Source organism: Ictalurus furcatus, chromosome 7, assembly GCF_023375685.1.
Source record: "Ictalurus furcatus strain D&B chromosome 7, Billie_1.0, whole genome shotgun sequence".
In the NCBI taxonomy this organism is placed as follows: domain Eukaryota; kingdom Metazoa; phylum Chordata; class Actinopteri; order Siluriformes; family Ictaluridae; genus Ictalurus; species Ictalurus furcatus.
The window spans coordinates 22,998,640-23,026,531 of NC_071261.1; the positions used below are offsets into that span (position 1 = coordinate 22,998,640).

The window sequence follows — 27,892 nt, forward strand, 5'->3', positions numbered from 1 at the left end:
CACTGGCTGGAGTCTATGAGAGATGTGAATGCATGCCATCTCTCTCTTTCTGTCGCTCTCACACACACTCACACACTTGCATGCACTGGCGTTCACACAAACAAATACACTCTAGATTGCAGACCGCTCCGCTCCGAACGTACACACACGGAGCAGCAACCTCTCTCTCTCACACACATACACACACACACACATACACGCACACACACACACACACATACGTGTTGCCTATCAGTCTCTGTCAGTTCGCTGAGGTGTGATCTTGGGATGAGGTGATGTTTTGGGACAGGAAACACGGGACCATGGGCAATTCCCAACGCCGGGCTAAAGGGAGGCACAAAACTAAAGGGGCAACAGGTACAGTACACACACACACACACACTTATCTTGCACAAGTAACATAACACATGTTTCTTTACATCCATACATGCGTACATGATCATTGGCGACAGTCTTGTGAAAGTGTGTGTGTGTGTGTGTCAGAATACAAGCGAATGCACGTGTGCATGTGTGTGCATGTGTGTATATGAAATAGAGAGAAAGAGATGTTGTGAGATAATATCAGAGGTTAGTGCCAGTGGCAGGTCACATGTGACTATGTAACCCTGTATTTGAGTGTGTGTGTGTGTGTGTGTGTGTGTGTGTGAGAGAGAGAGAGAGAGAGAGAGAGAGAGACGTTGTGTGATGATATCAGAGGTTAGTGTCAGTGGCAGGTTACATGTGACTATGTAACCCTGTGTGTGTGTGTGTGTGTGTATGTGTGTGTGACAGAGAGAGAGAGAGAGAGAGAGAGACGTGTGATGATATCAGAGGTTAGTGTCAGTGGCAGGTTACATGTGACTATGTAACCCTGTGTGTGTGTGTGTGTGTGTGACAGAGAGAGAGAGAAAGAGACGTTGTGTGATGATATCAGAGGTTAGTGTCAGTGCCAGGTTGTGCATGGATACATAATCCTATGCTTGTTCAACTGTGTATGGGCTCAATTCACACACACACACACACACACACACACACACACAGAATCTATCAGATCATGTATCCTGTATATATGGTGTTTTGTTGTTCCACCACTAATCCACACTGTGTGTGAATCCCTCAGTAAAGACCTTGTTTATGTCGATGACTGGCTCCAGTACCTGATGTCTGTGTGTCTGGTCAGACGGTATTGTGTTCCTGTGCCTCAGTGTGTCAGTGTGCAGCTTGAGTTAGCACAGAGTGTGTATTGTCTTGTATGTAGTTGTGTGTGCAGCTCTGTGTCTCTGTGATGGGCCATGTGCATCAGAATTTCACCCTCTGCTGAACCCTATGCACCGTGGAAAAATGATGGCAAGCATGAGTAGAGTAGTGTGTGTGTGTGTGTGTGTGTGTGTGTGTGTTTTGTCAGGGGAGTGATTGGTTTGATGAGAAATAAAGCAAGAGATTGCTGTGCACACACTTTTCTCCTCATGCGCACGCCACTTTTTCATTCATGTTTTTCTCTCACCCATGACATCATTCTACCACAGAGAGAGAGAGACAGAGAGAGAGTGTGAGAGAGAGAGAGAGAGAGAGAGAGAGAGAGAGAGAGACTGGGCAGCAGTTGTCATGGAGACAGATAGGTGGTAAAGCTAGTCAATCGAAAGCTTGTTCACTGCTTGTCAGTCTGTGTGTGTTGGTGGTCTGACCCTGGTGCTACGTTCACAAGAAAAAAGATCATAGTTGTTACACATCATATTTAAATCCTAGAGAGAAAGTGCTGATTTGTGTGTGTGTGTATCTGTGTGTGTGTGTGTGTGTGTGTGTGTACACTTCAACACAGTCAGACCTGTGTCATCTGTATGTAATTACAGTATCCCCAAATAGTTTGTGTACAATTACTCTGCTCAGAGTGACCCCATTTTTAAGCCTAAATATTTATATATATAAATAAATAAAATTAGGTTGCCATTGTAGTTGGAAAAACCTCAAATAAAGGGAACTCTGTAGGTATATACTTACAGTCTGTAGCCCCTCTGTTGCAGTGCAAAATTTGTAAGCCCCTCTACCCCGTCCATCAGTGGAACCATCACAGGACCAGATATGATTTAGTGGTGGACTAAACAGTGGACTAATCTAAGCACAGACACTCACATGGCAGTGGTATGGAAGAGCGGTTCATATTCTTTAGGGTAAATCAGGCTTAGCAGCACTGTCGCCATTTTTAAGTCACCTCAGAATCACCATCAGCCGCGGTTTATACTGTCACTGAGTAAAAGACAAGAGGATGATTAACACCAATCACACATAGACAAATGTCACAGTCTGTACCTGGCTGTATCTGGCTGTACCTGGCTGTACCTGCCTGTATCTGGCTGTAACTGGCTGTACCTGGCTGTATCTGGCTGTACCTGGCTGTACTTGGCTGTATTTGGCTGTACCTGGCTGTATCTGGCTGTACATGGTTGGACCTGACTGTACCTGACTGTACCTGGCTGTATCTGGCTGTACCTGGCTGTACTTGGCTATATTTGGCTGTACCTGGCTGTATCTGGCTGTACCTGACTGTACCTGACTGTATCTGGCTGTACCTGGCTGTAACTGGCTGTACCTGTCTGTATCTGGCTGTATCTGGCTGTACTTGGCTGTATTTGGCTGTACCTGGCTGTATCTGGCTGTACCTGGCTGTACCTGACTGTACCTGACTGTATCTGGCTGTACCTGACTGTATCTGGCTGTACCTGGCTGTAAATGACTGTACCTGACTGTATCTGGCTGTACCTGACTGTACCTGGCTGTACCTGACTGTACCTGGCTGTATCTGGCTGTACCTGACTGTACCTGGCTGTACCTGGCTGTACCTGACTGTATCTGGCTGTATCTGGCTGTACCTGGCTGTGTGGGGCAGTGGTGGCTTGGCGGTTAAGGCTCAGGATTACTGATCAGAAGGTTGAGGGCTCAAGCCCCAGCACTGCCAAGCACTGCCAAGCACTGCCACTGTTGGACCCTTGAGCAAGGCCTTTAACCCTCTCTGCTCCACGGGCGCAGTATCATGCGTACCCTGCGCTCTGACCCCAACCTCCTAACATGCTGGGATATGCCAGGAAAAAGAATTTCACTGTATGTGTGACCAATAAAGACTCATAATCAATATCTGTATCTCCACAGCATGGACCATCAAGGTTGTATACAGTTCCATGATACTCTACATACAGAAACCCAACAGCAGCTTGACTAATCTTATAACAAACTTGCTAGTCATTCCGCTCAAAAATCTCAATAAGCCAGAGTACTGCTAGAAAGGTTTACAAAAAAAACTGAAGCCGAACTTTCTTCTGGCCTACATATCACTGTGGACAATGCACACATCTGAATCTGACTTGCACAAGCACAACCTCAACCTTGATGAGACCATATCTTTAATATGGAGATTACAATAAGGCCAAAAATGTAAATACCACACAAGCTTTGGTTACATTTGTGCCAGTTTTTCCCGTTCTGTAAAATCTTTAAACATGGCTGTGTGTAGTATATAATACGCTTGTCAATGACTACGTTTACATGGACAGCAATAAATAATTATTGACCTTATTCTGAGTAAGACAATATTCTGATTTAAGTTGTTTACATGAGTCGCTATTAGAATATTCCTTTCATGTTCCCGTTTTACATGTTATAGAACATAGAACGATTAACCCCACACGTCATTACGTCACCGCGCCACACCGTCCGACGTTCCCTCCAGAATTTCACGTATCAACATACAGTTGGTCTTTGTTATGGTACCGTATACAGTTCTGGGTGTTTCTATTTTTAATTATACGAAAGCTTCAAGTGCGGTAAATTATTTGTCATGCTGTACGTGCAAATAGACGACTGCTTGAAGCCGTGGGCTGCGTCCCAAACCGTGTACTTATCATCTATATAGTAGCCGAGATACATGTATTTCACCTACTATACAGCAGGTAAGTACGCAGTTTGGGACGCAGTCGTGCTCTCTTGTTTGCCGTCAAATGGTTGAGCACTGCCTTGTGTGATCGTGTCCTGTCGCAAAATGCAGTGAAAACTCCCACACGATGTTAATAGTGTGATTAAGGTGTCTACATGTCTGTAATGCACCTCAATAATACCACTAAAACAGGAATACTCCACGTCTTAATTCGATTTATGTTTTTTCTTCGAGTATGACTTTAATCGTATTAAGGTAATCAATAATCACTGTTTACATGGTAGCTTCTTAGTATTGTCTTAATCAGGTTAATATCGGATTATTGTTGTCCATGTAAACGTACTGACTGATCAGAACTAGCCCTTATGTGCCTAATGCCAACGTATGAAGGTATATTTGGCCAAGAGTTTTCAGTTAACTGACAGAATGTTCAAATAAAACTTTTGGGTTGTTTGTGCTTTTGACTTGGGAAGGCTAACACACAGCACGCTTGCTGTTGAAAGTCATAAGAATATTGCTGCTATTCAGCTGGGAACCGTGGCCGCCGAACATCAGCTAGCTAATGACTGAAGTTAAAGCATAGATATTAAGCTTTTCATACAAACCATGTGAAGGGCAGTGACAGTGGATATCAACATTTCTCTTGGATGTGTTGCTAAATTTCGAAGTAAAACGTCCTGTAAGAATATTCTTGTGCATTTTTTAAAGATTTTTTTTTTGAAGAAAACGAAATCTTCCCGTGCTTCGGGGGTTTCTTCCAGGAACTCCGGTTTCCTCCCCCAAGACAAAGACATGCGTTGTAGACTGATTATTATTTCCAAATTCTCCGAAGTGTGCGAGTGTGTGTGTTATTGTGCCCATTGTCCCTAACCTTATACCTCAAGTTCCCTGGGATAGGAGCCAGGCTCCCGTGACCCTGTGTAGGATAAGTGTTACAGAAATGGATGGATGGAGGGATAGATGTTGCAACTGTGTAAAATTACAGTTTACATGATGTCACTACTCTTGATAAGCTGCTAACCTGTCTGCCCATTGTTTACTAGATGAAAAGCATTTTTAACCAAATGATGACAGAAATTGTAATTGGTAGTGAAACAAAAAACCAAAAAGATATATAACAGACTTGGAAATGTCTTGCTGAGATCTTATTTAACTTTACTACCACTGAATTCTATCATGTAAGGAATATAGCATGTGTTAGACCCTATCTTCAGTTACAAGTTGCCAAGAAACTGATCAATGCTTCTTCTTTTTTTAATTTTGACTATTATAATGCATTGCTCAATTCCCACTACTACAACACATAAACTACAAGATGTGCAAGATTACTTAACATGTACTAGAGATAGAGATCATATTCGAAGTTGTAGCTTCACTCCGCCCGCTGGATGCCTGTTTACTTTAGAAGTGGCTAAAAAAAATTTCATTACTAGTTTTTAAATCTCTTAATGGTACAGCACACACTTTTTTACAGCTCTGAATGGCTGATAAACTAGCCGAAACTGTGGTCCAGATTGCGTTTTGAGATCAGCTAGTGCTCTCCTTCTTCACATTCCATGTGTGAAAATTAAAAACAGTGGTGAAGCAGCCTTTTGTTTCTATGCCCCAAAGATCTGGAACACATTACCATTAAACATTTGTCATACTCCATGTATCATTGATTCAAAAACAAACAAAAAACAGCTACAGTGCTGTGAAAAAAAAGTATTTGTTTTTGTGTATATCTCATACTAAATACTTTTCGATCTTCAAATGAAATGCAACATAAAACAAAGGCAACTTGAGTAAACACACAATGCAGTTTTTATTTATGAAATTTTTTTGTTGAAGCAAATAAAGTTATTCAACACCTATCACCAATGTGAAAACTAATTGCCCCCTTAAAATCTGGTTGTGCCACCTTTAGCATCAACAACTGCAACCAAACGCTTCACATAACTGGAGAGCAGTCTTTCACTTCTTTCTAGGACTAGGACTTACTCCTGTGCTTTGGATCCTTGTCTTGCTGCATAATCCAGTTGCGCTTGAGTTTCAACTTACGGATTGAAGACCTGACATTCTCTTTTAGAATTTTCTGGTAGAGAGCAGAATTCATGTTTCCCACAATTATTGTAAGTTGCCCAGACCCTGAAGCAGCAAAGCATCCCCACACCATCACACTCCCACCACCATGCTTGACCATAGGTATGATGTTCCCCTTTCAACTCATCAACCCACAGAACATTCTCCCAAAAGGTTTGAGGATCAACAAGGTGTGTTTTGGCAAAATTCAGACAAGCCTTAAGGTTCTTCTGGGTTATCAGTGGTTTTCACACTTCGTTTTTTGTCCTGTGTCTTTCTGATAGTGAATTTATGAACAGTAACCTTTACTGATGTGAGAGAGGCCTGTAGTTCCTTTGATGCTGTCCTTGGCTCTTTTGTGACTTGCTGGATGAGTAGTTACTGTGCACTTGGAGGAATTTTGGAACTTTTAACCAACTTCATGTTGTTGAAAAAGTTGATTTGATTGAACAGAGTGTGCAGTAATCAGTTGTGTCTAGTCCAGCTGAACCCCATTATGAATGCAGTTTCATAGATTTGGGGAATTAGTAACTATGGGGGCAAATACATTTTCACACAGGCCCTGTGTGACCTGATTTCACCTGTTGTGCCCTGCGATGGATTGGCACCCTTTCCAGGGTGTGCCCCGAGTCCCCTGGGATAGGCTCCAGGCTCCCTGCGACCCTGAGTAGGATAAGCAGTACAGAAAATAGATGGATGGATTTGTTTCTTTCCTTTTTTTTTTGTAAACACAGTGAACACGACTCTGCTTGAAAATAAGCATGAGAGATTTCGAAACCTACCCACCTCCACTCATGATGCATTCAGATGACACACCTTGCTGTGGATTGAGGTTTTGGTGAGGAAACTGTGTGCTGCTCGGGTGGTTCGAGACCCCAGAGATAAAGAGACAATGATTTTATTGTGTGAAATGCCAGTGTTGTTATGAAATTCTAGAGTGCAGGTGGACACATTGGCATGAAAGAGGGCTTGTTTGGGTCAGATATTTGGTCTGGATGTTTTCATCCAGCAATAGATAAGCCTACGGTTCTCGTGTGTGTATGTGCTTTTGACCTTGGAAACCTTTGGTTCATTTAACAACAGTGTGTGTTCACTTGTGTTTGAGTGTCCTGGTTTCTCATCGCTGCATGCAATGATGCAGTGATATTTTGCTCTGTTTATCTGCAGGCTGTATTAGCGCTGCGATAGTGTGCTGTTTCACATGCCGAGTCACGGCCTGTGAAAAGCTGCTGAGTCATGCTGGCATTTTGCCCATTCTCTTTCTGAAGCTGATGCGTGATCGTATCGCAGTGTGTGTATTGTTCTGCAGCTCAAGGTGGTCATCAGCTGTGGTTCCTGGAGGACCTTTGGTAGAAATTCTGTAGGGACTCCACATCCGAGGGAGCATGTGTGTGTTTGTGTGTGTATGTCACCCTCAGTTGGTTAGGAAGGCATGTGTGAGCTTGGGAAGAGAAACATGGTCACAATGGAGCTCATGTATCCTGCTTTTCACTCTGCCATAGTGGAGGAAGCAAATCCAGACCCCCACCTCTCTCCCTCTCGCTCTCTCTCTCTCCCTCTTTTACACACACACATACACACAATCTCTCTCTCTCTCTCTCTCTCTCTCTCTCTCTCTGCTGTGTTTCCTTTTTCCTCTAGGTAGTCTGACTGTTTTCGTGGTCAGTCTGTGTCTCTAACATCATCTCTCTCTTCTCCAGTCTCTTGGTCTCTAATTTATCCATCTTTCTTACGTCCATACCCGCTTCACTCCTCTACTGTTTTGCTCTGCTGCTTCATGTTCATGGCACTAGCGTGGTCTCCAGTCCCTCCTTCTCTGTCTCTCTGTGTCTCCCTCTCTTCTTCTTCTCCTCTCTCAATTCCTCTGTGAATATTGTCATGGAGAAGCTAGACATCTTGAAGAGCAGAGCAGGTAGGAGGAACTCTTGTGTTATTCACTTTTTGCCACTATATTCAGACCTTCAAACAGAAACTGTGAGATTCCTCTGAGCGTTATGAGGAGTGCTCATGGCAGCAGACTGTGTGTGCAGGTCCACCATGATCAGCAGACCTGGTGGTTCAACTCAACCTCTAGAGCTATAGAGAAGAAAGGGGATGATAGATATATGGGATCGGCTCTCTAGACTGCGTTTTTTTTTCCCTCTCTCCCTCAAATCCCTGAAGGACAAGGATATATTCCTTACTTTTCTGCCATGTCTACGACTATGCAGGAATTTGTTGTTTGTGAATGTGATTCATTAAAATAAATAGCCTGATAGTACGGGACGTCCATTATGTCAGATCATGCTACATTGAACATATTTCAAACCAGTCCAGGGCTCAGTTTGAACTGTTTTAATAATGTGCAATTACTGGGCAGTTTTATAACATTTTTTCCTAACTTCTACTGAGTCATTTGACCTGTGAATGCTATAAACACTCTGAAGCCTCCAGGCAGTATTAGATTTCTGGGCTTTGTGGGTGAATGTTGGATGAGTTCTAGCCACTGTAATGCTGGTTTATTTAAAACATGTAATTTTTGGTTGATATATTATACAGCGTAACTGGATCGTCCCGTGCGTGTGAGAATGAGACTGTGAGCGTGAGAGTCATGGAGCCTTGTGTCATGGAATCTTATCACATATGCGTGAAAGTGACCTGAGGTTATGCAGCATCTTGGCAAGCCCGCACGCACACACACACTCACTCACACACATACACAAAAATGGGCCCAGTGCCCCTTTCTTGCTCTGGTTTTCACTCTGTGTTTGGTTCCCATTTCACCATTGGATTCCAGCACAGCAATGCCGTTCACAAGCATAGTGTAATGACACTGACAATACACAGACACTATTCTCTCCAGCAGTTACAGTATCTCTCTCTCTCTCTCTCTCTCTCTCTCTCTCATGCACACACAGGCTTATCCTCAGGGATGGGAGGGTTACTTTAAAAATGTATTCCGTTACAGTTACAAATTACTTCATAAAAAATGTCATCAGTAACGTAATCCAAGTATCACAATATGAAAGTAATCTTTTATTTTTGGATTACTTCAAGGTCACATATGTAAACAAAGTCAAGGGAAAATCAATATGTCTATGTCTCAAATACTTTTATTTTGAGCTTATTTTAGAGCTTAAAAAACATGTTCAGTGTTTGAATTTGTTGAATAAAATAAAGAAATGTGTTGCTCATGTGAGTCACAACTTACAAGAGGGAACTAGAACTCTAATCAAGCAGCTGTCTATGTTGTGTTATATCAAAAGTACTTGTACCTGTAATCTGATTATTTCGTTTTTTGACGTAACTGTAAAGGATTTCGGTGACCGGTTGTTGTTTTTTCGTATCCTGATTACGTAACGCCGTTACATGTATTCCGTTACTCCCCAAGCCTGCTTACACACATATATTTATATTCACATGCATAAACACACACACTCTCACTCTTTCGAACAAGCTGTACCTGTAACCTCTCTCACGCTCACGGCTACGTCTACACACGTTCTTTTTGAGAAGCCTGCTGGCTAATTATGGAGGTAAAATGAATGGAAGAGAAAATTAAGCTTCATAGAATTTTTATGCAAATGAGTTTCTAATTGAAGCCTTCGAGTTCTGGCAGCCTGACAGGCCATGAGAGAGAGATAGAGAGAGAGAGAGAGAGCTCTATACTGCAGCATCACTCCCAGGGTTAAAACCTGAGTGTGTATTATGTGTGTTGATGTGTATGTTGGCTGTGACAGGCTGTTAGGCTCTGCCTTTCCCAAAATGAATGCCGTGCCAATATTTGGTAAATAGATAAATAACCCATATGTGTTGAATATGTGAATGTGTGAATGTGGTTTTGAGGCTGCTGCCAAACCTGCATTTTTTTTATCTCAGTCATCTCTTGTTCTAACCATTGATAGACCTGAATCTTTGGATTGCAGGATGTCTTTCCAAGCTAATTCCACACTTTTCCATCTCTGTATTTTATTAGCCTTATTATTTGGAGAAACCGGTAGGAAAGGTTAGTTGTTCACCAGAGGTTATATATAATTGTCTATTAATTTTCCTTTCCCAGATCTTTGGACCTTTTGGAGATTTCACTCCTTCCTATTTCTAGCCATCCACTGACATTCTTACAGACTGAAACAAACTAAGCTCTTTTCCTGTTGTACACCAGACATGATACCCATGCTGCTTTAGTATGGCTTATTGCTACTTGCAGTTCGCTCCTATATTAATAAGTGTGGACTTTTATACCATCAACTCTGTAGCTAGATCACTAAGTGTATTTTTGTTGTTGTTGTTGTTGTTGTGAGAGGAATGGTAGTAGTTTCTAGTCATGAACACCCACAAAATACTCAATATTCAATAAACCATATTTCACTGTATATGGTGGTAATGCTTGCCTATATAAAACTGATGGTGAAAACAGACATTTGCATATTTATTGATGCTGAAATGAATGTGCTTTAACCATTGAAGAAACATCACAACTGGTTTCATATGGTTATATCTTTATACTGTTGGCCTCATTAAGCTGCTCTCACCTTTTTCTGCCCACCAATAGGCATCTTCCACCATATCAACCACTTCAGCGCCACTCATTCATTCATCCACAGCTTGCGTTTTCACAGGCATCACAGAACATGTATGGCAAGACAGGAAGTTGATGAAGTGTTGTTTCCTCTGAAGGCTGTTGTACAGACAATGGGCTCTGGAAGTTATTAGAGGGATTGGTCTCTGTTCCCACTGTGTGTGTTTATACTCTGTGTGGATGCTTGGATATGTATTTGCCCACAATAGGCAAATTTTTTCTTTCTTTGTACTTTGATCATAATCTATGTATGTCCTAATATCTAGCCTCCCAGCATTGAATTTTTGAACTTCCTAAACTTTGCTGTATTCACGCTGTGATCTCTATCACCTGTAGTGATAAAATGTCTATTTAAACACAGTTTCTCCTTAATGTTCCAGGATTATACATGTAAGTGTGGTAGCAGGTTTAAACTAAATAAAGGTGTTTTCATGCTTGTTCTTGAGCCTGCACTCAGGACTGCTTCGGGGGTTGTGCAATTTTTGTAAAACAGTAGACAATTGTCATTCACCTTTAATGTTCTTATTGTAAATGGTCTGCACTTATATAGCGCTTTACACTGTGTCTCATTCACCCATTCTCACACACACCCCAATGGTAACAGAGCTGCCATGCAAGGCACTAACTTGCCATCGGGAGCATCTTGGGGTTCAGCATCTTGCCCAAGGACACTTTGTCACGTGGAGTCACAGGGACCAGGAATCAAACCGCCAATCCTACGATTAGTGGACAACCCACTCTACCACCTGAGCCACAGCCGCCCTTTTCAATGCTGCTCTGGTCATGTTACCATTCACAGTGATTATTTCTGAGCATGTGGCATGTGTACATGCAGAACTATCTGCACCTTCCGGACTTGATGCATGCTGTCATGAGACTTTGTGCTGATTTGTGTGATTCTCTCTAACACAGCTACAGTTCTATAAATGTGTAGTTTTATTGCATTAGGGACTATAACTTGGGGGTGCAACACCCACTACCTCAGCCTGATGTTGCACAGTATATATATTGCACAAACAACTGCACATATCTGCACCTTATTCAAAATACACTCGTTCTGTTTCTGCCGTTGATTTTTGTTTCCCTTATATCATATATTTTTTTGAATATATTTTTCCTTTTCTACCTGTATAGAATTAAATTCTAGTTTATGTAAATTCAATTTTTATGTCACGGACTGTCGAAAAAAGCATTTCACCGCACGTTGTACTGGTTAAAGTTTGATATGTGGCCAATAAAGTTTTAACTTGAATAATATTACTTGCTTACATGAAAGCATGCACATTCTGTAACCACAATTTCTGGCCTTATTTGCTCAGCATACAGTATACTGTCTGTCCTGTTTTTGTCCCTTTCTGCTCTTCACCTTCCTTACATGGTTGATGTTGTTTGATATCCCTTGTTAGTCACTGTATTTATAGCCCTCCTGGTTTCACTCCGTGTTATGAAATATTGCATGTGTATTTACCACCAAGCCATGAAGTTCTAATAAAGTGTTACTTCAGGGAGAATAGTATAACTGACTAGCCAAGTCCCTTAAGGGGCCTAGACAACTACGTTCACAAGATGCGAAGGGGGAACCCAAGAATAATTGGTATGTCCCTGGGTCCTATTTTTTTCTGCTTTTGACCTTGGTCTTTCAGTCTTTTTAGTGTACTTAAATGCCAAAACACATAAACAATGTATTGTTACTTATAATTATAATACAGTTCTTCCTGCTCACTTATCCCTACGTTGCTGTAGAGGTGCTGTGAGGGACATACCTTCCCCTAGCGCTGCCCATGTTCCAAACTAAACTGTCGGTACAAACATCCTTGAGTGCAAAAAACCTAAGTGTAAAAACACCTCAAGACTTGTGTATTAGTCACTGAGAGTGTGTTTACACAGCTTTATAGAGTACAAGTGTGGCATGTAGAGTGTTCGCGCACATACACACATATACAGCTCATGGCACTGGTTTACAAAAAGAGTATGGAAGTGTGAATGAGGCACATATACTAAAGACATGCGCGACAAACCTTCAACTGTAGTCTTGTTGCGGATCAGGATAAAGATATTGAATAAAATGAGATCCTGGCTGTAAGACATTACATCACAGCAGTGTTTCTCTGAGGGAATGTTATAAAGACTTAGTGTCAGAAGCAATGACGGGAGGGAAATTGATCCAGTGAATTACTAAAAATAACAATAATAAAAATGTTATCTTTTTTATTATCATGATGTTCAAATTGATATTTTGTTTCTGTTTTTGCAGACAAGGTCCTAGCGTCCATAAATTCATAATCAGCCCAGAGCTAGGAAAACGTATAAATTGTTTATATGAACGGAATAAAGTTTAACCTGAAAGGAAATGTTGCCAGCCAGCTAGTAATTAGTTAACATTTTATGGAAGTTCAACAGCATACAGCTTGGTCGTTTTTTGAATGTTGCAATTATTGCAATTAGTTTGTCTGCCTACAGAAATGTTTTCAGTACTGTCCATTTAGAAAAGCTTCATTTCAATAATTCGGTTAAAAGCACATATATAAATATAACTCCCTTTATCTGTCACATTACCTCAGAGTAAATTTCTTTCTCTGATCTGATCAATACACCCCCGCCCCCCCCTTCCCGCTGTATACAAACATGTCGAGACTACACTGAAATACACAGCAGATTCGTACAGCAGCGATGCCCTAATATGGGTAGCAATAATTCATCCAGCACCATGAACACATAAGAAGAGGAAATCACACAATTGTTCTCTGCATTTGTAGCACGGGATCTTTCTGTTTTCTTTGGGAGAACTGCACTTCCCTTCTTTCTGATCGTTGCGTTCTCTGCCAGCTCAGTTTGACGGCTCTGTGTTTAGTGGCAGCACCTGAAAGCATAAGTCTGTGACGGTGTTTACTTTAAGCTGCATTGTCAAATTGAGTCATTTTCTTCTTTTGACTGAGTTGCTATGTGACCTTGCTCTGACATATATTAGCAAGAGCTAAAATAAGCACAGAAATGTTTAGTAAAAAAAAAAAAAAAGATTTTCGTGACTGACTTTGTGATTTAAACCTATGAACTGAAGCATAGTGTAATCAAATAAGCAAATAATAAAGCACAACAGGACATGCAGTAATATGTAAATGATGTATTATTCCATCCTAAAGACTTTTATGTGTCAGAAAACATTACATTTGCAGCTTTAACCTCTGATTCTTACAAAGTATAAGAATCAGTAAAAAGCTTACTTGACCATATCTATGATTATGCACCATTTTTGTTCTGTTTATATGGATCAGTCAGCATAAAAGTGATTGTGTAAGTTGATACTATAGATAAGACAACATATTAGAAGGAACGCATTAATATAAGTCCAAGATTTGGATTACAGCTGGCAAAGCTGTCAGAGCTGCTGTTATAGGAGTTAATCAAGACCTTCTGACCAATCAGATTTAAACAGAGAATTCAACAGTGCCTTGGTATAAGTAGTCAAAATCCACTGTAATATTAAACCTAATGTTGGACAGCAAAATGTTCAGGTGCTTGTAGCATTAGTTGTGTATATCTGTAGGTATGCTATTTACCATTAATTTGGACATAGTACATAATGGGTGCATGAGGACACATTTCTTTTTTTCTCATCTCCTATTACAGAAAAAAAAAGTCCCTTGTGGAGTGAACTTGTTGGAGACATGTTACTCTTTACTGATCTCACAGCAGCAACACTGGGCTTTCAACAGTGAGATGTCTCCCAGTGCTCCTGACTCATTACTAACACTGGTGTAATGTGGGGAAAAGCTCTTAAAAGGCTCTTTTAACACCTAGCACAGCAAGGCACATGGGGAGTATTTAGTTGCTTAGTGGCGTAGGCTGGGATTAAGTAAGACTGGTTCATTTGAGCATCTCAGGGGAAATGTGGTTAGTGCTGTGGACCTCTTAATGAGTAGTTTTATATAAAGCTTTATTTTTACCTTATTACATGCAAAGCCAATATAGCTAAGCAAAACAAAAAAAATGTAATAAGACCATAATATGTTCCCATTAAGGCTTGTAATGCTTTATTACCTTTTAATAAAACTGAGTTTACACACATGAACCCAGCAGGGTTGCTAGATTGGATGCACTGTTTCTACTACAGTTCAGTATATATCAGTCATTGACAAATAACAAGCCCAAGGCTTTTTTTGCCCCAATTAAAATTAGGGATCCCATTCTACTTTTTACTGTGACTAGACTAGTGTAGACTGCATTCTGCACTGCTGATTTTCTTTACTGTAGCCTCTGCCTGGAGAAGGGCAGGATGGGTGGATGCCAAGATGGGAAGCAGTGGACAGAATGTATGTGAGAGGTAGAGAAGGCCAGGGTGGCTGCTGATTAACCCTTCAAAGGCCACTCCCTCAGTTTCCTCCCTTCACCTCCCAGGCACATCCTCTCAGAGGGAACTCTGTGTGTGTGTGTGTGTGTGTGTGTGTGTGTGTGTGTGTGTGTGTGTGTGTGCGTGTGTATGTGTGTGGTTGGTTATCAGACATACTGACACACAGACACACTTTCTTTCCCAATCTGACTTTCCTGTCACTCCGTGTCCTCCACGAGAATTCTCATGCAGGAAATTAAGGCAGAAGGGGTTGATGTGTTGCAGAGCAGGCATGAAGGAAGCAGCAGTTCGTTTAGTCAGCACTGCTGGGAGTTGGGGACACTGCAGAGCATGCAAACACACCCCAGCATCACTAACACTCAATATCCCATTTGTTAGTCCAAATATTATCATAGGCATCCGGTTACAAGCTGTCTGCGTGCGTGTCTGATAAATTAGTCATAGTTACGTAGGATCCAGTTGCAGAACTGACGCCCAATGGATGTTTTGTGTTTTTCACACGAGTCCATGTAAACTCCAGAGACTGCTGTGTGTGAAAATCCCAGCAGTTTCTGAAATACTCAAACCAGCCCTTCTGGCACTTCTGTCAAAGTCACTGAGATCAGATTTATTCACCATTCTAATGGTTGATGAGAACATTAACTGAAACCCTTGATGTGTATCTGCATGATTTTATGCATTGCGTTGCTGCCGCATGATTAGCTGATTGGATAATTGCATGAATGAATGAGTACAGGAGTTCTTACTGAAGTGGCTGGTGACTGTATGCATATTGGAAAGTGTTGAAATGTGCAAATAGGACATGTTGTTTACTGCAACGTGTATATGTGTGAGAGAGAGGGGGAGAGAGAGAGAGAAAGCACACTGAAGACACTTTTTTGTGCATTTTCCATATAAAACACATTATTAACACATTGATGTTTTACTTTGTGAATTTAATTTATTTTTGGAAATATACACTCATTTCAAATCTGATGACTGCAACACACCAAAAAAGTTGGGACAATCGACTGTTTACCACTGTATAACATCACCTATTCTTTTAATAACACTTATTAAGCGTTTAGGAACTGAAGACACCAGTTGGTTAAGTTTATCAAGCAGAATTTTCCCCCATTCATCCATTATGCATTTTTCAGATGCGCAACTGTGCAGGGCCTACGTTGCATTATTTTGCGCTTCATAATGTGCCACACATTCTCAATCGGAGACAGGTCAGGACTGCTGGCAGGCCATGCTCGCACCCGCACTCTCTGCTTACACAACCATGCGCTTGTAATCTGGGCAGAATCTGGTTTGGTGTCTTCCTGCTCTGGATGGCAGCATATGTTACTCCAAAATGTGTACATATCTTTCTGCATTAATGGTGCCCTCACAGATGTGCAAGTTACCCATGCCATGGGCACTGACACACTCCCATACCATGACAGACGCTGGCTTTTGGACCTGACGCTGATAACAGTGTGGATGGTCCTTTTCTTCTTTGGCTCGGAGAACACGACGGCTGTTTTGTCCAAAAACTATTTGAAATGTTGACTCGTCGGACCACAAAACACGATTCCACTGTGCTACTGTCCATCTCAGATGAGACCGAGCCCAGAGAATTCAAAGGCGCTTCTGGACAGTGTTGATATATGGTTTCTGCTTTGCATAGTAAAGCCTTAACTTGCATCTGTGGATGCAGCGGCGAATGGTGTTGACTGAAAGGTTAAAAAAAGTACTCCGAGCCCATGTCAGGATCTCCATTACAGACTCATGACGGTTTTTAAGACAGTGACGTCTGAGGAATCGGAGATCACATGCATTCAGAAGTGGTTTTCGGCCTTGCCCTTTACGTACTGAGATTTGACAGGATTCCTTGAATCTTTTAATTATATTGTGCACTGTAGAAGGTAAAATGCCCAAAATCCTTCTCTGATGCATCTGTTGCCAGATTGGCGAGCCTTGACCCATCCTTGCTCTTGAAGGACTAGGACTTTTTTGGAGGCTCCTTATATACTATGATTAGACGATTGTTTCACCTGTTTCACATCACCTTCTTATTTCAACTTGTCACATCGCTATTAGTCCTAAATTGCCCCATCCCAACTTTTTTGGAACGTGTTGCATGCATCACTTTAAAATAAAATTAAAATAAACGTTTACCTTCAAAAATCTATGCAGTTGATTAAGTAAAACATCAAATACCTTGTCGTTATACATTTTTTGTTTAAATACAAGTCAAAGTACATTTTCCATACTGTCCCAACTTTTTCGGAATTGAGGTTGTATGTGTGTATGTGTGTGTTTGTGTGTATGTGCGTGCCTCACCTACAGCTATTAATGTCACTATGACTTGCACACTTGTCATATGCATCACACAAATTTATGCATCACACAAATGCTAAACAGATTAAATAAGCATCTGATTTCAAAACATTTCTCTGTCTCTTTATCTCTCCTCTCTAATCACATTATGTTCTCTCTTGAGCTGTGCTACTGTACATACAGTAACCATGTGTAGGAGACTTAACAATCTAAAAGAAAACCACACAAAAATCCCCAGAAAGGTCATGTTTCTATGAATATTATTTTTATATACAGAGTAAATTTGGACTCTGATGTTCACACTATTGGTGTTGACTTCACACTTAGATCTGTGTTTCTGCCCGGGGTGCTGCGTTTAAAATCCTGTGGAAAACTCTGGGCTGGTTATGTTTGATTTATGATCTACCCAAAAGAAACTAATACAGAAAGGGGGGGGGGGGGGGTGTATGCTTAATAAACCTTTTCCCTAGACATTCTTATTAATTTCAAGGTTGATTTAAAGCTTGAAATGTGTAAAAGCAATTAAAACCCTTCTGTAACCTGTATAACTGTATACCTGATTTCTAATCATCTCACTATAAGAAATATTAGATAAATTTGCCCATTTTCAAGACGTTTTCACTTGTAAGATATTTTTGCAGTATGGTCAATGTTATAAAATTCACAATATCGAAAATAGTCTCTAAAAGTTGTATTGTGACGTAATTTATCATAGTATAAATATATTATGTTATCAGTTCATCCAACCCTGGATTGAGGCAACAGCTTTAAAAACTGATTGGAGCTGTTTTCATTTACAAGTGTGAGCACTTTAACTAGCCAGGTGAATCAATTAGCCTTATCTGCCCGTGCCTTCTTGCTCATGATTTTCACCTCTGTAACCCGATCACAAACACAATTAACCTTCAGTGGTACAAAAGCTTGAGTGATGCACCTGTCAGTGCCCTTTCTGTCTGTACTCATGTCCACAGGTCGGCTTTCCTTCTGATCCTCCATATGTCTCTACTGCTACATCAAGCAGAGGAACAGCATATTAAAGGAATATTTTAGTACTGCTCAAAGTAACCTCTATCCTTCACATCTGTAATGTAACAGATAGAATTTCCCTGTACTGAGCAGTAGAAAATCTCTCACTTTGGAAGTCAAGGGCAGCTGTTTAATTTTGTCCAAAAAAAAAAAAAAAAACACACAATACTTTCATGAAGTCTTTAGATAATTGTATCTGTTAACTAAGCTGTAAATGTGTTGGTTTTTTTTACTTTTACAGAAGGAATAATTTGTGCTTATGCATTACGAATATCAAACTACATATGGTGTTGGATACAACAACATATAAACAGCTTTGGTAAGACACTCTCTCATGTCCATCTGTCCATTTTCAGGATCACTGGGAGCCTGGAGCCTTTTCCAGTGAACTTGGGGCACATGGGGGTGGGGGCATTCTGGATGGGGTGCCAACCCATTGCAGGGCATAATCGCACACTCAAACACCCATTCACATGCTACAGACAATTTGGAAACGCCAATCATTACCAAATGCCAGTATTTGGACCGGGGGAGGAAACCGGAGTACCCAGAGGAAACCCACTAAGCATGGGGAGAACATGCAGCTCTGCGCACACAGGGTGGAGAATGGATTTGAACTTCCAACCCTGGAGGTGTGAGATAAATGTGCTAATCACTAAGCCACCATGCCTCCCTCTGTCTAATCCTGTTAAAGTGTCAAAATTGTAGTCTTAAATTTATTAGAACTTTTTAAACAGTTGTTTAAAAAAAATGTATTAACAAAATTCAGTAACTGCCCTTATACTTCCAAGTTTTGAGTAAACAGGTTCTGTTCTTTTCTCAGTAAAAGGAAACATTGTCCATGACAATCATATATATATATATACTACAGATGCAGCGGATAGAGCTTGAGATGAGAAAATGCTGGAGTATTCCTCCTGTTTGGTCAGGTAAAGAACTCTCGACAGATTTTTGGTATGTGGGCATTGATGCAAATTTCCAGCACATCTTCCTGCCCAACTTAGTGTTTAAAAACTCTTAATCCGTGGTGCTGGTCTCTCTGCACCACGTAACAACCTCATCAGGTGCTGCATCTGCTTCACTGGCTGGAACGGCTGCAATCTCACACATCAGCTGAAGAAGAAAAGGAGAGAGAATGAATGAGAGAGGCATCAGAAAATTGGGGGCCATAAAGAGAATCTGAATTGGGATTCTTGTCGCTAGAATTACTTTCTGGGAGTAATTGCTTTTGGCAGCTTTCTGCTTGTGATCACAGCACAAAAAACACACACACACACTTTAATGCCTCCTCATGCACGTGTGTGAGATCGTCAGTAAGCCGAATTCTCGCCGTGAGAAAGCTTGGTAGATGGTGATTTAACCTTTCAAGCATATTTCTGCTCAAACTGTGTGCGATCTTCACGCGTTTTCTTCCAAACGCTTCTTAAGACAACACTTAGTTATAGTGCAACATGAAAAGTTAGCTTGGGTATTGATTTTTCTTAGCTTGGGTAATGATTTTTCACAAACGCCTGCTGATGAATGATCTGTCCTGAAACAAAATAAAAAATGAGAGAGAGAGAGAAAGGGGGTATCATTGCAAGGGCGTCTCATTTCCCAGTTCTCTGTAGTCACATCACCTTTTTGTCCTGTGCTCTGTGTGTGTATGTGTCTTGCACAAGGGAATACAGCTGCACGTACCTGTCCCCTGTGTGTTTTTGTGTTGTGTGTATCAGGTCAACTCATGACCATCCCAGACTACACTTCTCATAATACACTCGCCTTGTCGCGTTCACATTCACCATTTTAATCCATGCACACCTGTCTCTAATCACCACTGGCACTATGTAATGGGCTCTCACACACACAATCGTTGTGAAGTAAATGCTTAGGGTATGTCTCAATCAGCTCCGTAGTTCAGTAGTCAGGGCACTGATTAGGGACTCGGACATTTTAAGGGCTGTCTCAATCGCAAAATCCTTCAAGTGTACTTGAACGTTTGCTCCCTAAAAAATCCCACAGTGCACAGCAAAAACCAGGGAGCATCAATGCGCTTACTGCAAATGACTTCATCTTTTCTGAAGCCTCTCAGCTCTAAAAAAAAACCAAAAAAAACGAGGGACAAACTCTCAACCAACTTCGTCTACAAATGTAAGAAGCTTGTTAACATTGTTGTAGCTCTCCAATGATTACTTCCGTTAGCAATTTTTTACTTTATTTAACGTTCTCTATACACGTTCTCTATATACGTTTACTTTATATAACGTTCTCTAACGTGTTTAATGATTTTTTTTTTTTAAATCCACTAGCATGAATACGATCATACTTGACATATTAAGATAGAAATGCAAGTGATTAAGCTAACACATTTATATGACATATAAATTTTGGTGATTTCGTTTTACAACACATAGTCATGTCACCAGAAATTCAGTTATCAGTGTCCCAACGTGTAGTGAGCCAGGGTCCTTACAGGATATGCTTATTCACTACCTACTGAACGAGACATACCCTTAGATTAGTGCATCTGACTTTACCTGGACTTTTGCAAGCTTCCTGGTTGTTGTGTTTTGCCTGTTTAATTGGGCACGTATACATTACAGCACAGTGAAATTCTTTTCTTCGCATACCCCAGCATCCAGTTGGGGTCAGAGCACAGCCATGATACAGTGCCCCTGGAACAGATAGGGTTAGTGAGCCAGCTTGGCAGCACCGGGGCAGAGCATCTGGGCTTGAACCCCCGACCTTCCAATCAGTAACCCAGAGCCCGGCAGTGCTGGGGCTTGAATCCCCAACCTTCTAATCAGTAACCCAGAGCCTGGCAGTGATGCGGCTTGAACCCCCAGCCTTCTAATCAGTAACCCAGAGCCTGGCAGTGATGCGGCTTGAACCCCCAACCTACCAATCAGTAACCCAGAGCCTGGCAGTGATGCGGCTTGAACCCCCAACCTACCAATCAGTAACCCAGAGCCTGGCAGTGATGCGGCTTGAACCCCCAACCTTCCCATCAGTAACCCAGAGCCTTAACTACTAAGCCACCATTGCCCCTGTTTACTCTGTTTGTTGATCACCATACCTAAACCTGTTGTTTTTGTAAGGTTTTTGGAATTGTCTGCCTGCATTTCATTAAGAAAAAAAAAAAAAAAGCTTAACTGCAACTGCATCTGTCTCAGGCTTCTCTGACATGACACTGTGTTGCTCATACTGAATTGACTATATTCAATTTATTTATTTATTTTAAGATGTGCTGATTTACTTAAGATTTTTTTATCTATATGTGCTGTGGACTGAGATACAGATTGGACAGGAGTTACATAAAATAAGAAGGTTTGGTTCTTTGAACACACACCCACACACACACACACACACACACACACACACACGATTGTTCCACAGGGTAGCTGTTTTACGCTGCCAGTCACTCCCTGTGCTTGTTAAAGCCATTGCGCTTCAATGGCCACGAAACCAAAGAACAAACAAACAAGAGATAAAAATGAATAAATGATTCAACTTCTCTCTTTCACCTTTTGTTGAGAGCAGCCACCCACAAACTTCCACTGTGCTTATGTAGCCTCAAAATAGTGCTGTGGGTGTGTCTGTCTTTAGGTCCCTTTTTCCCCAGGAAAATGGAGAAATAAATATAGCCAAGAATATGTGCGCACTTTACTGTAGAGTTGATAACATGACTGTGGTATGATTTTAAGCAATTTTTCTTTCTTGTGGTTTTCTGTTTAAGAGACTCTTGGTCAAAGCAGAAGTGTAGCTAGGGGATGGATTGTATCTTTGAAACTTGCACCACACTTATCAGTTTGATTGTACAGATCATGCTATGATTTTATTGACCATATTTCCTTATCCCATCCCCCTGAAATTAATACCTGGCTGCACCACTGGGTGAAAGGATTGCTTGTGTTCTGAGAAATATTTATAACTTTGCATAACATTTTGAATAAAGATGGCAGCTTCTTCTCTTGCTGGATTTTTTTGGCTGCACAGTTAGTGGATTTGGCCTGAGTCTCTTTGAATGACCTCTCCTTCACAGTGATTAGAGTCACACTGAGAAGAACTTTGGTTTAGCCACTGGGCCACACTGGGCCTTATTTAATGTCCTGGGGCTCTGACTCTGTTCATGCGAGTTAATCAGCTAATGAGACTGAATATATTTGGCTAATTAATTAATCCTAGCATGTATGGCACTGTATGTCACTGTGCATGCAGGGGTTCAGATGGCACATGAAGTACTTGATCTCTGTTCTTTTGCCTGCTGGAGCGCCACCTTAGACCGTAGATTATAAACAAAAACCAAAACAAAAAGTGTGTACCATTTTGGTAACTGTTTTTACAGCTGCATCCTTCAGGAATCCTTCGGGTTTTGTGTTTGGGACACCCTTTAAAATCATCATGCGTTATAACTTTTAGTGCTTTAAAACACAACCAGAGTACTTTTTACTGAGAAAAGTAGCTAGCTGGCTAACTAAAGTCTGCTTAAGCCAAGTAAGTTAACTAATTAATTTCAACCAGTGAACAATTTATGAAGCTACAAACATAAATCTAAAAACATCATATGTGTACATCTGTTAATCCAAACAGTAATAAGTACATCAAATTTGGCCAAAATAAGTTACCTCAGAAAAATTAAAAATGAAGAATAAAAACCAAAGGACATGTGTCCACCCAGTACTCATCTCATTCATCCAATTCCTGCTCGTTCCTGCTCGTTCCTGGTCATGTGACCTTAAATACCTTTTAAGTTGTTCTGTTCTTATTGTTTTCTTAATTTAATTCACTTGTCAAGAGCACCTGAATGCTATTGCAAGAGACAAAGAGTTTATATCGTATACCAACTCACCGCCAATGTCCTGATTGGTGGTCCATATCATTAAAATCCCATCTCCAGAACCTGGGGCAGAAAAGACAAGACGTCTTCCAAATGGATTGGTGGAAATTCAATTGCAAAATGAGAAATCAGTACCAACACTTGAATGTGCTCATGTAAATATTTTATTCAATCAGCAATTTCTCACGAGCCCGGGTAGCCCCTCTTACCCTACCAACCGTACCTTATAGAAGATTGGAGTATATACAGTATTGTTATATACAGAATTATTTATTACATTATTATTCTTATTCATTTAGTAAAAGACAAAGAAATCGACATCCTATTGTATGACAGAGTACACTGATTATCATATTTTCTCTTAATGTCACCTGCTATCTTCCTCATCGTCATCTTCTTCCCATCAAATATCCCTATTTATCTAAACTTTTTCACTTATATTTTGCCTTTGCCTGTCTGGGCTGATTCTCCAAACAGGGCAGTAACTTTCTGAAGAACCCTCTGAACAGTCGGGACTTTCTCCCAAAATACACAAGTCCTTGAGATCATACATTTCATTTCCCCATTTTCTTAAAACAATCTGTTCTTAAACATATTTCAATTGCTATGTTCACAGTTAGTATGTTATTAATCCTGATTTTCTCCATAACCCCACCTTCAAAAAGCTGAGAAGAAAGCCAGAGTTGCAAGCATACTTTACTGCAAAGTATGCTTGGGTCCATTTCTACCATCACCATACCTGCGTGCTGAGCTTAAGTCAATGTGGCTAAATAGAGTAACAGTCTTCAGTTTGAAATTGAAATCAAACCCTGTGTTTCACAAGGAGGAAACATGTTCATGAATCTGTTTAGGATGAATAGTTCTTCATTCACTGGTTGACTCCATTTGTATATTTTGAGTGCTGGTGAAAAATGGTTTCATCCCAAACTAGATGTGATGCAGATATTCCAAGGATGTCCTGATGCATGCAGTGTTTTTGGTCTCATTACCAGTCAGTTATCCATCAATATGTCATAGATGATTCTTAATCTGCACTTAGAGCACAAATGCATTTGCATTAACTATACACAGCTTACCTCCTGGGGAATAGGTTTCCCTCACTCATTTTCTTTTTTTCTCTTTCATTACTGTCTCATGGTAAGGGAATCATGCTTTAGGGTACTGAAATAATATCAGGAAAATACATTATTTAATTTGAATGCGTTAAGAATATGTCAGGTGGTGTATTGCATAACCAATCCTAACCTTAACCAGTCAAACTCCCTTAGTGTTCTTCTTCCTTAGATCTCCCTCGGTAACTGCAGGTGACTCAGGATACTGCACCATATTCACAGTTGAAATGTTACATGAAAGGATAGTTGGGGTAAAGTTTTACTTATTTCTGTTTACTATAGCTTGAGGATTTGAGTGATGGGTGGCATGGTGGTGCAGCGTGTAGCGTTCCTGAGCTAAGGTTACTTCCTGTGTGGAGTTTCTGTATATGGTCCCATATCTGTGTGCGTTTCTGCTGGATTCTTCAGCTCCCACCTCCCAAAATCATGCTGGAAGGTGTGTGGAAATGTGGAAGGTGACTCTAAATCAGTGGTCACCACCCCTGTTCCTGGAGATCTACCTTCCTGAAGACTTTAGCTCCAAGCATAATTGTGCACACCTGAAACATCTAATCATTGCCTTAAGAAGTTCTTGATGAACTACCAGAGGTGTGTTTGATTTTGGTTGGAGATGAATCCTGCAGGATGCTAGCTCTCAAGGAAGAGGGTTGGTGACCACTGCTCTAAATTGAACCCTATATGTGAATGAGTGTATGAATGTTTATGTACAATGACCTGGTATAGAAGCAGTTGCTGAGGATTAATCAAGGTTGCTGAGGACGAATAAACAAAGATGACGTTTTGAGTCATTATTGATTGTCTATGAAGGAAAACCAAAAGTAAGCAGCTTGACTCGGATCAAGTGATATCACATATAATTTAAAGGTATCAAGAAACTGATCAAAGGCAAGACCCTTAATGCATAACCAGATGTGTACCAGTCATTTGAAACCAGAAAAGTGAGAAAGCCGTAATGCAGCTATATTAACTACCTGACTGTGGTAAAGGGTCATGCTCTTGATCAGTGGCCCAGCAGTCTCTCCAGCTGTTCTGGGATTTGAACTGACAACCTTCCAGTCATGATCACTGAACCACTGATCCACGACTGTAATGAATACAGATATAATGAATCGCATGTACAGATCTTTGCCTTTTTATAGTCTTGCAGATAAACACAAAAATGATAAATGGATTATTATTGTGATTACATTAATGCAGAAACTCTAGGTGTACCATCCCGTCTCTCTGCGCAAACGCCATGATACCTTCCTGATATTACCTATGCAAAAATCATCAATTTTTATTTGTGTCTTTCTCTCTCTCCCTCTGTCTGATCTCTCCCTTGTATGCTCGCTCTCTTCCTTCCTCTCTCTCTCTCTCTCTCTCTCTCTCTCTCTCTCTCTCTCTCAGCCACCACCAACTTGGACTCGGAGAGCAAGCGAACGGCCCACTTCCAATCGTCATGGCAACAGCATGTGAATGTGTTTGGCTCGTGGAGTAGGCCGGAGTGTGTGCAGGAGCTGCACCAAGAGGCTCAGCTCAACCTCCAGAGCCTGCTGCAAGGTAGGATCCTCCAGCCGCAGGGCGTGTGTGTGTAAGTTTGCCTGTGTGTTTATGTGTGTGTGTGTGTGTTTGTGTGTGTGTGTGTGTGTGCGCGTGTGTATGTGTGTGTGTGTTCGTCGTGTGTGCTTGTGTGAGGGGTTCAGGAGGATCTGCTTAACTCAATGACATATGTTCAGTTGACTGCGCATATTGTCATTTGGAGTGTTTGTGGCTGCGTCTTCTATGCCCGCATGTATTTATTTCTATTACAAATGTCGTTGTGTGTGTGAGCGATACAGTGTTTGTATCGCTCCATGTTATGGCTGTGTCGTCTTTACATCCTGCCGGTCTCGTCCCTGCTTTTCTCTCCTTCTCAATCGCTATGATTCATACTTCTCCTTATATTGTTTTGGGGAGAAATATACAGTCCACTCTTGTCTGTTCGTTTCATTCTTACACTTGACTGAATGAATACATTGATGCAGATGCTTCCTGACGCTTCTCAGAGTGTTTACGTGTTTGTATGCAGCTTGCATTTCCTTCTCTCGTTCTCTTCGTCCTCTGCTCTCTGTCAGTCTTTTCTCTTCACATATTAATGGATTAATGGTTAAGGATGTTCGACATGCTATGTGAGTGTGTGTGTGTGTGTCTGCTACAGTACTTGCTGAACCTTGTTTTACATTGAAAGCACAGAGTTTGCTTAAACAGCACAGAGTGGGTGGTCAGCATGCTTATGTGTGTGTCTATGTGGTTCATAATTTCATATCTAGACACATATGGTATAATTGCTGCATCTTTAACAGTCAATGAGCCATTAATGATTACAGTTTTGCTTTTATGAATGACAGTTTAAGGGATGCTCAGTTTGATGTTTAGTGTGTCTCTTTACTTAAGTTCAACTTTATTAAAGCATCACTGCATGACACACCAGTGCATCAATCAAGCTGTTTTGTCCATTCAAAAGACAACTAGCCAAAAGTAGTCGAATAAAATCTAATAAATATCAGACGATACAATCCATTATATACAGTTTACGTAAACATCACATGTCACATTAGTGTAAGAGCAAGGGCAAATATTTAATAAAATATTAAGAAAATGAATTGATATAATTGAAAAAGGACAAAGGATGTCTTTTGTTGTGACACACATGGTTTGACATTTGACTAGTTAAAATTGTAGGAAAAGGATGTTGCTAAGGATATTTTTAAATGTTGGGAACTAACTACATCATTCGAAATTAGAAGGCTGAAATTCACTTTAACATTGTTCTCAAAAAAGTACATATCTGCTCACTTATTTTGATTTCAGTCTTAATGTCAGTGTTCTTAGAGCTGTGTCCTCCAACCTTCCAGTGAGGAGCTGAAATACTGCTGATGGAAATGTTTGTTTATGTTCACTTTTGTCTGAATGAAATGTGAATACACTTACTGTAGTGCCCTGATGAACCCGAACTGATGAGACATCAAAGCCTCTTTGAACTTAGTGCTTAAGCGCGTGCTTGTCAGGTGTAGCCACAAAGATGCTCTCAACCTCTTAATGTGATGTTTGTGCTGATGCAACATCCAAATCTTTGACATTTAAATGCTTAACAGTATTTTGGCCTGCTATTGGTTAAAATGACTGTAAGAATCAAGAAAACAAACTCCCAAGATTAAAGATAGCTTTAGAAATGGAGAAAATGTAGAAAATATTGGGAATGCTTGTCCTCATTTTAGGATTCTTACATTTAAGAGTAATTCAGACTGCATGTTGGCATTACAAGCAGCTCCTAAACCTTAGGGGACATCCAGAGACTCCTACAGTATATCGTTAAGACCAAATTACGAACGATTCTAAAAACATAACAGTAATGCTGTTATAACAGGAAAATAATCAATGATTGGATGGTGTGATGTGGCCTGATGTGAAGTAGAGCTACAGTTATAACTAGAGATGCACCGATAAAGGCTATTTTTCACGGTATGGGCCATCGGCCAATAGTTTAAAAACATCAGATGATCAGGGCCGATTATATCCTGTCAATCAAAAGAGGGCGGGAAAACACATCGATTTCGTGCTGTGTGTAAAGATGTCTCTTGTATGGAATGACGACAAAACTGCAGTTTTTAAACTCTGTAAGCTCTGCACTGATAAAATTTTACATTGGAAGTGAGCAGCAGTGAAGCGAGAGTTTCAGCGCCGAGTCTAATTCTTATTTTATTAAAGTGCCAGTACACCGTTGAAAGATTGAAATGAA

The 27,892-nt window shown here is 40.7% G+C and overlaps 1 protein-coding gene across 2 annotated transcripts in view; it reads left to right on the forward strand.

Moving 5' to 3' along the window:
• Positions 1–27,892, forward strand: part of nhsl2 (NHS-like 2) — an 89,506-nt gene that overhangs the window by 45,918 nt on the left and 15,696 nt on the right. For both annotated transcript variants that reach the window (XM_053629303.1, XM_053629304.1), the window contains one exon: positions 25,522–25,674. In XM_053629303.1, the coding sequence (XP_053485278.1) occupies positions 25,522–25,674 (153 nt within the window). The remainder of the gene's footprint in view (positions 1–25,521; positions 25,675–27,892) is intronic.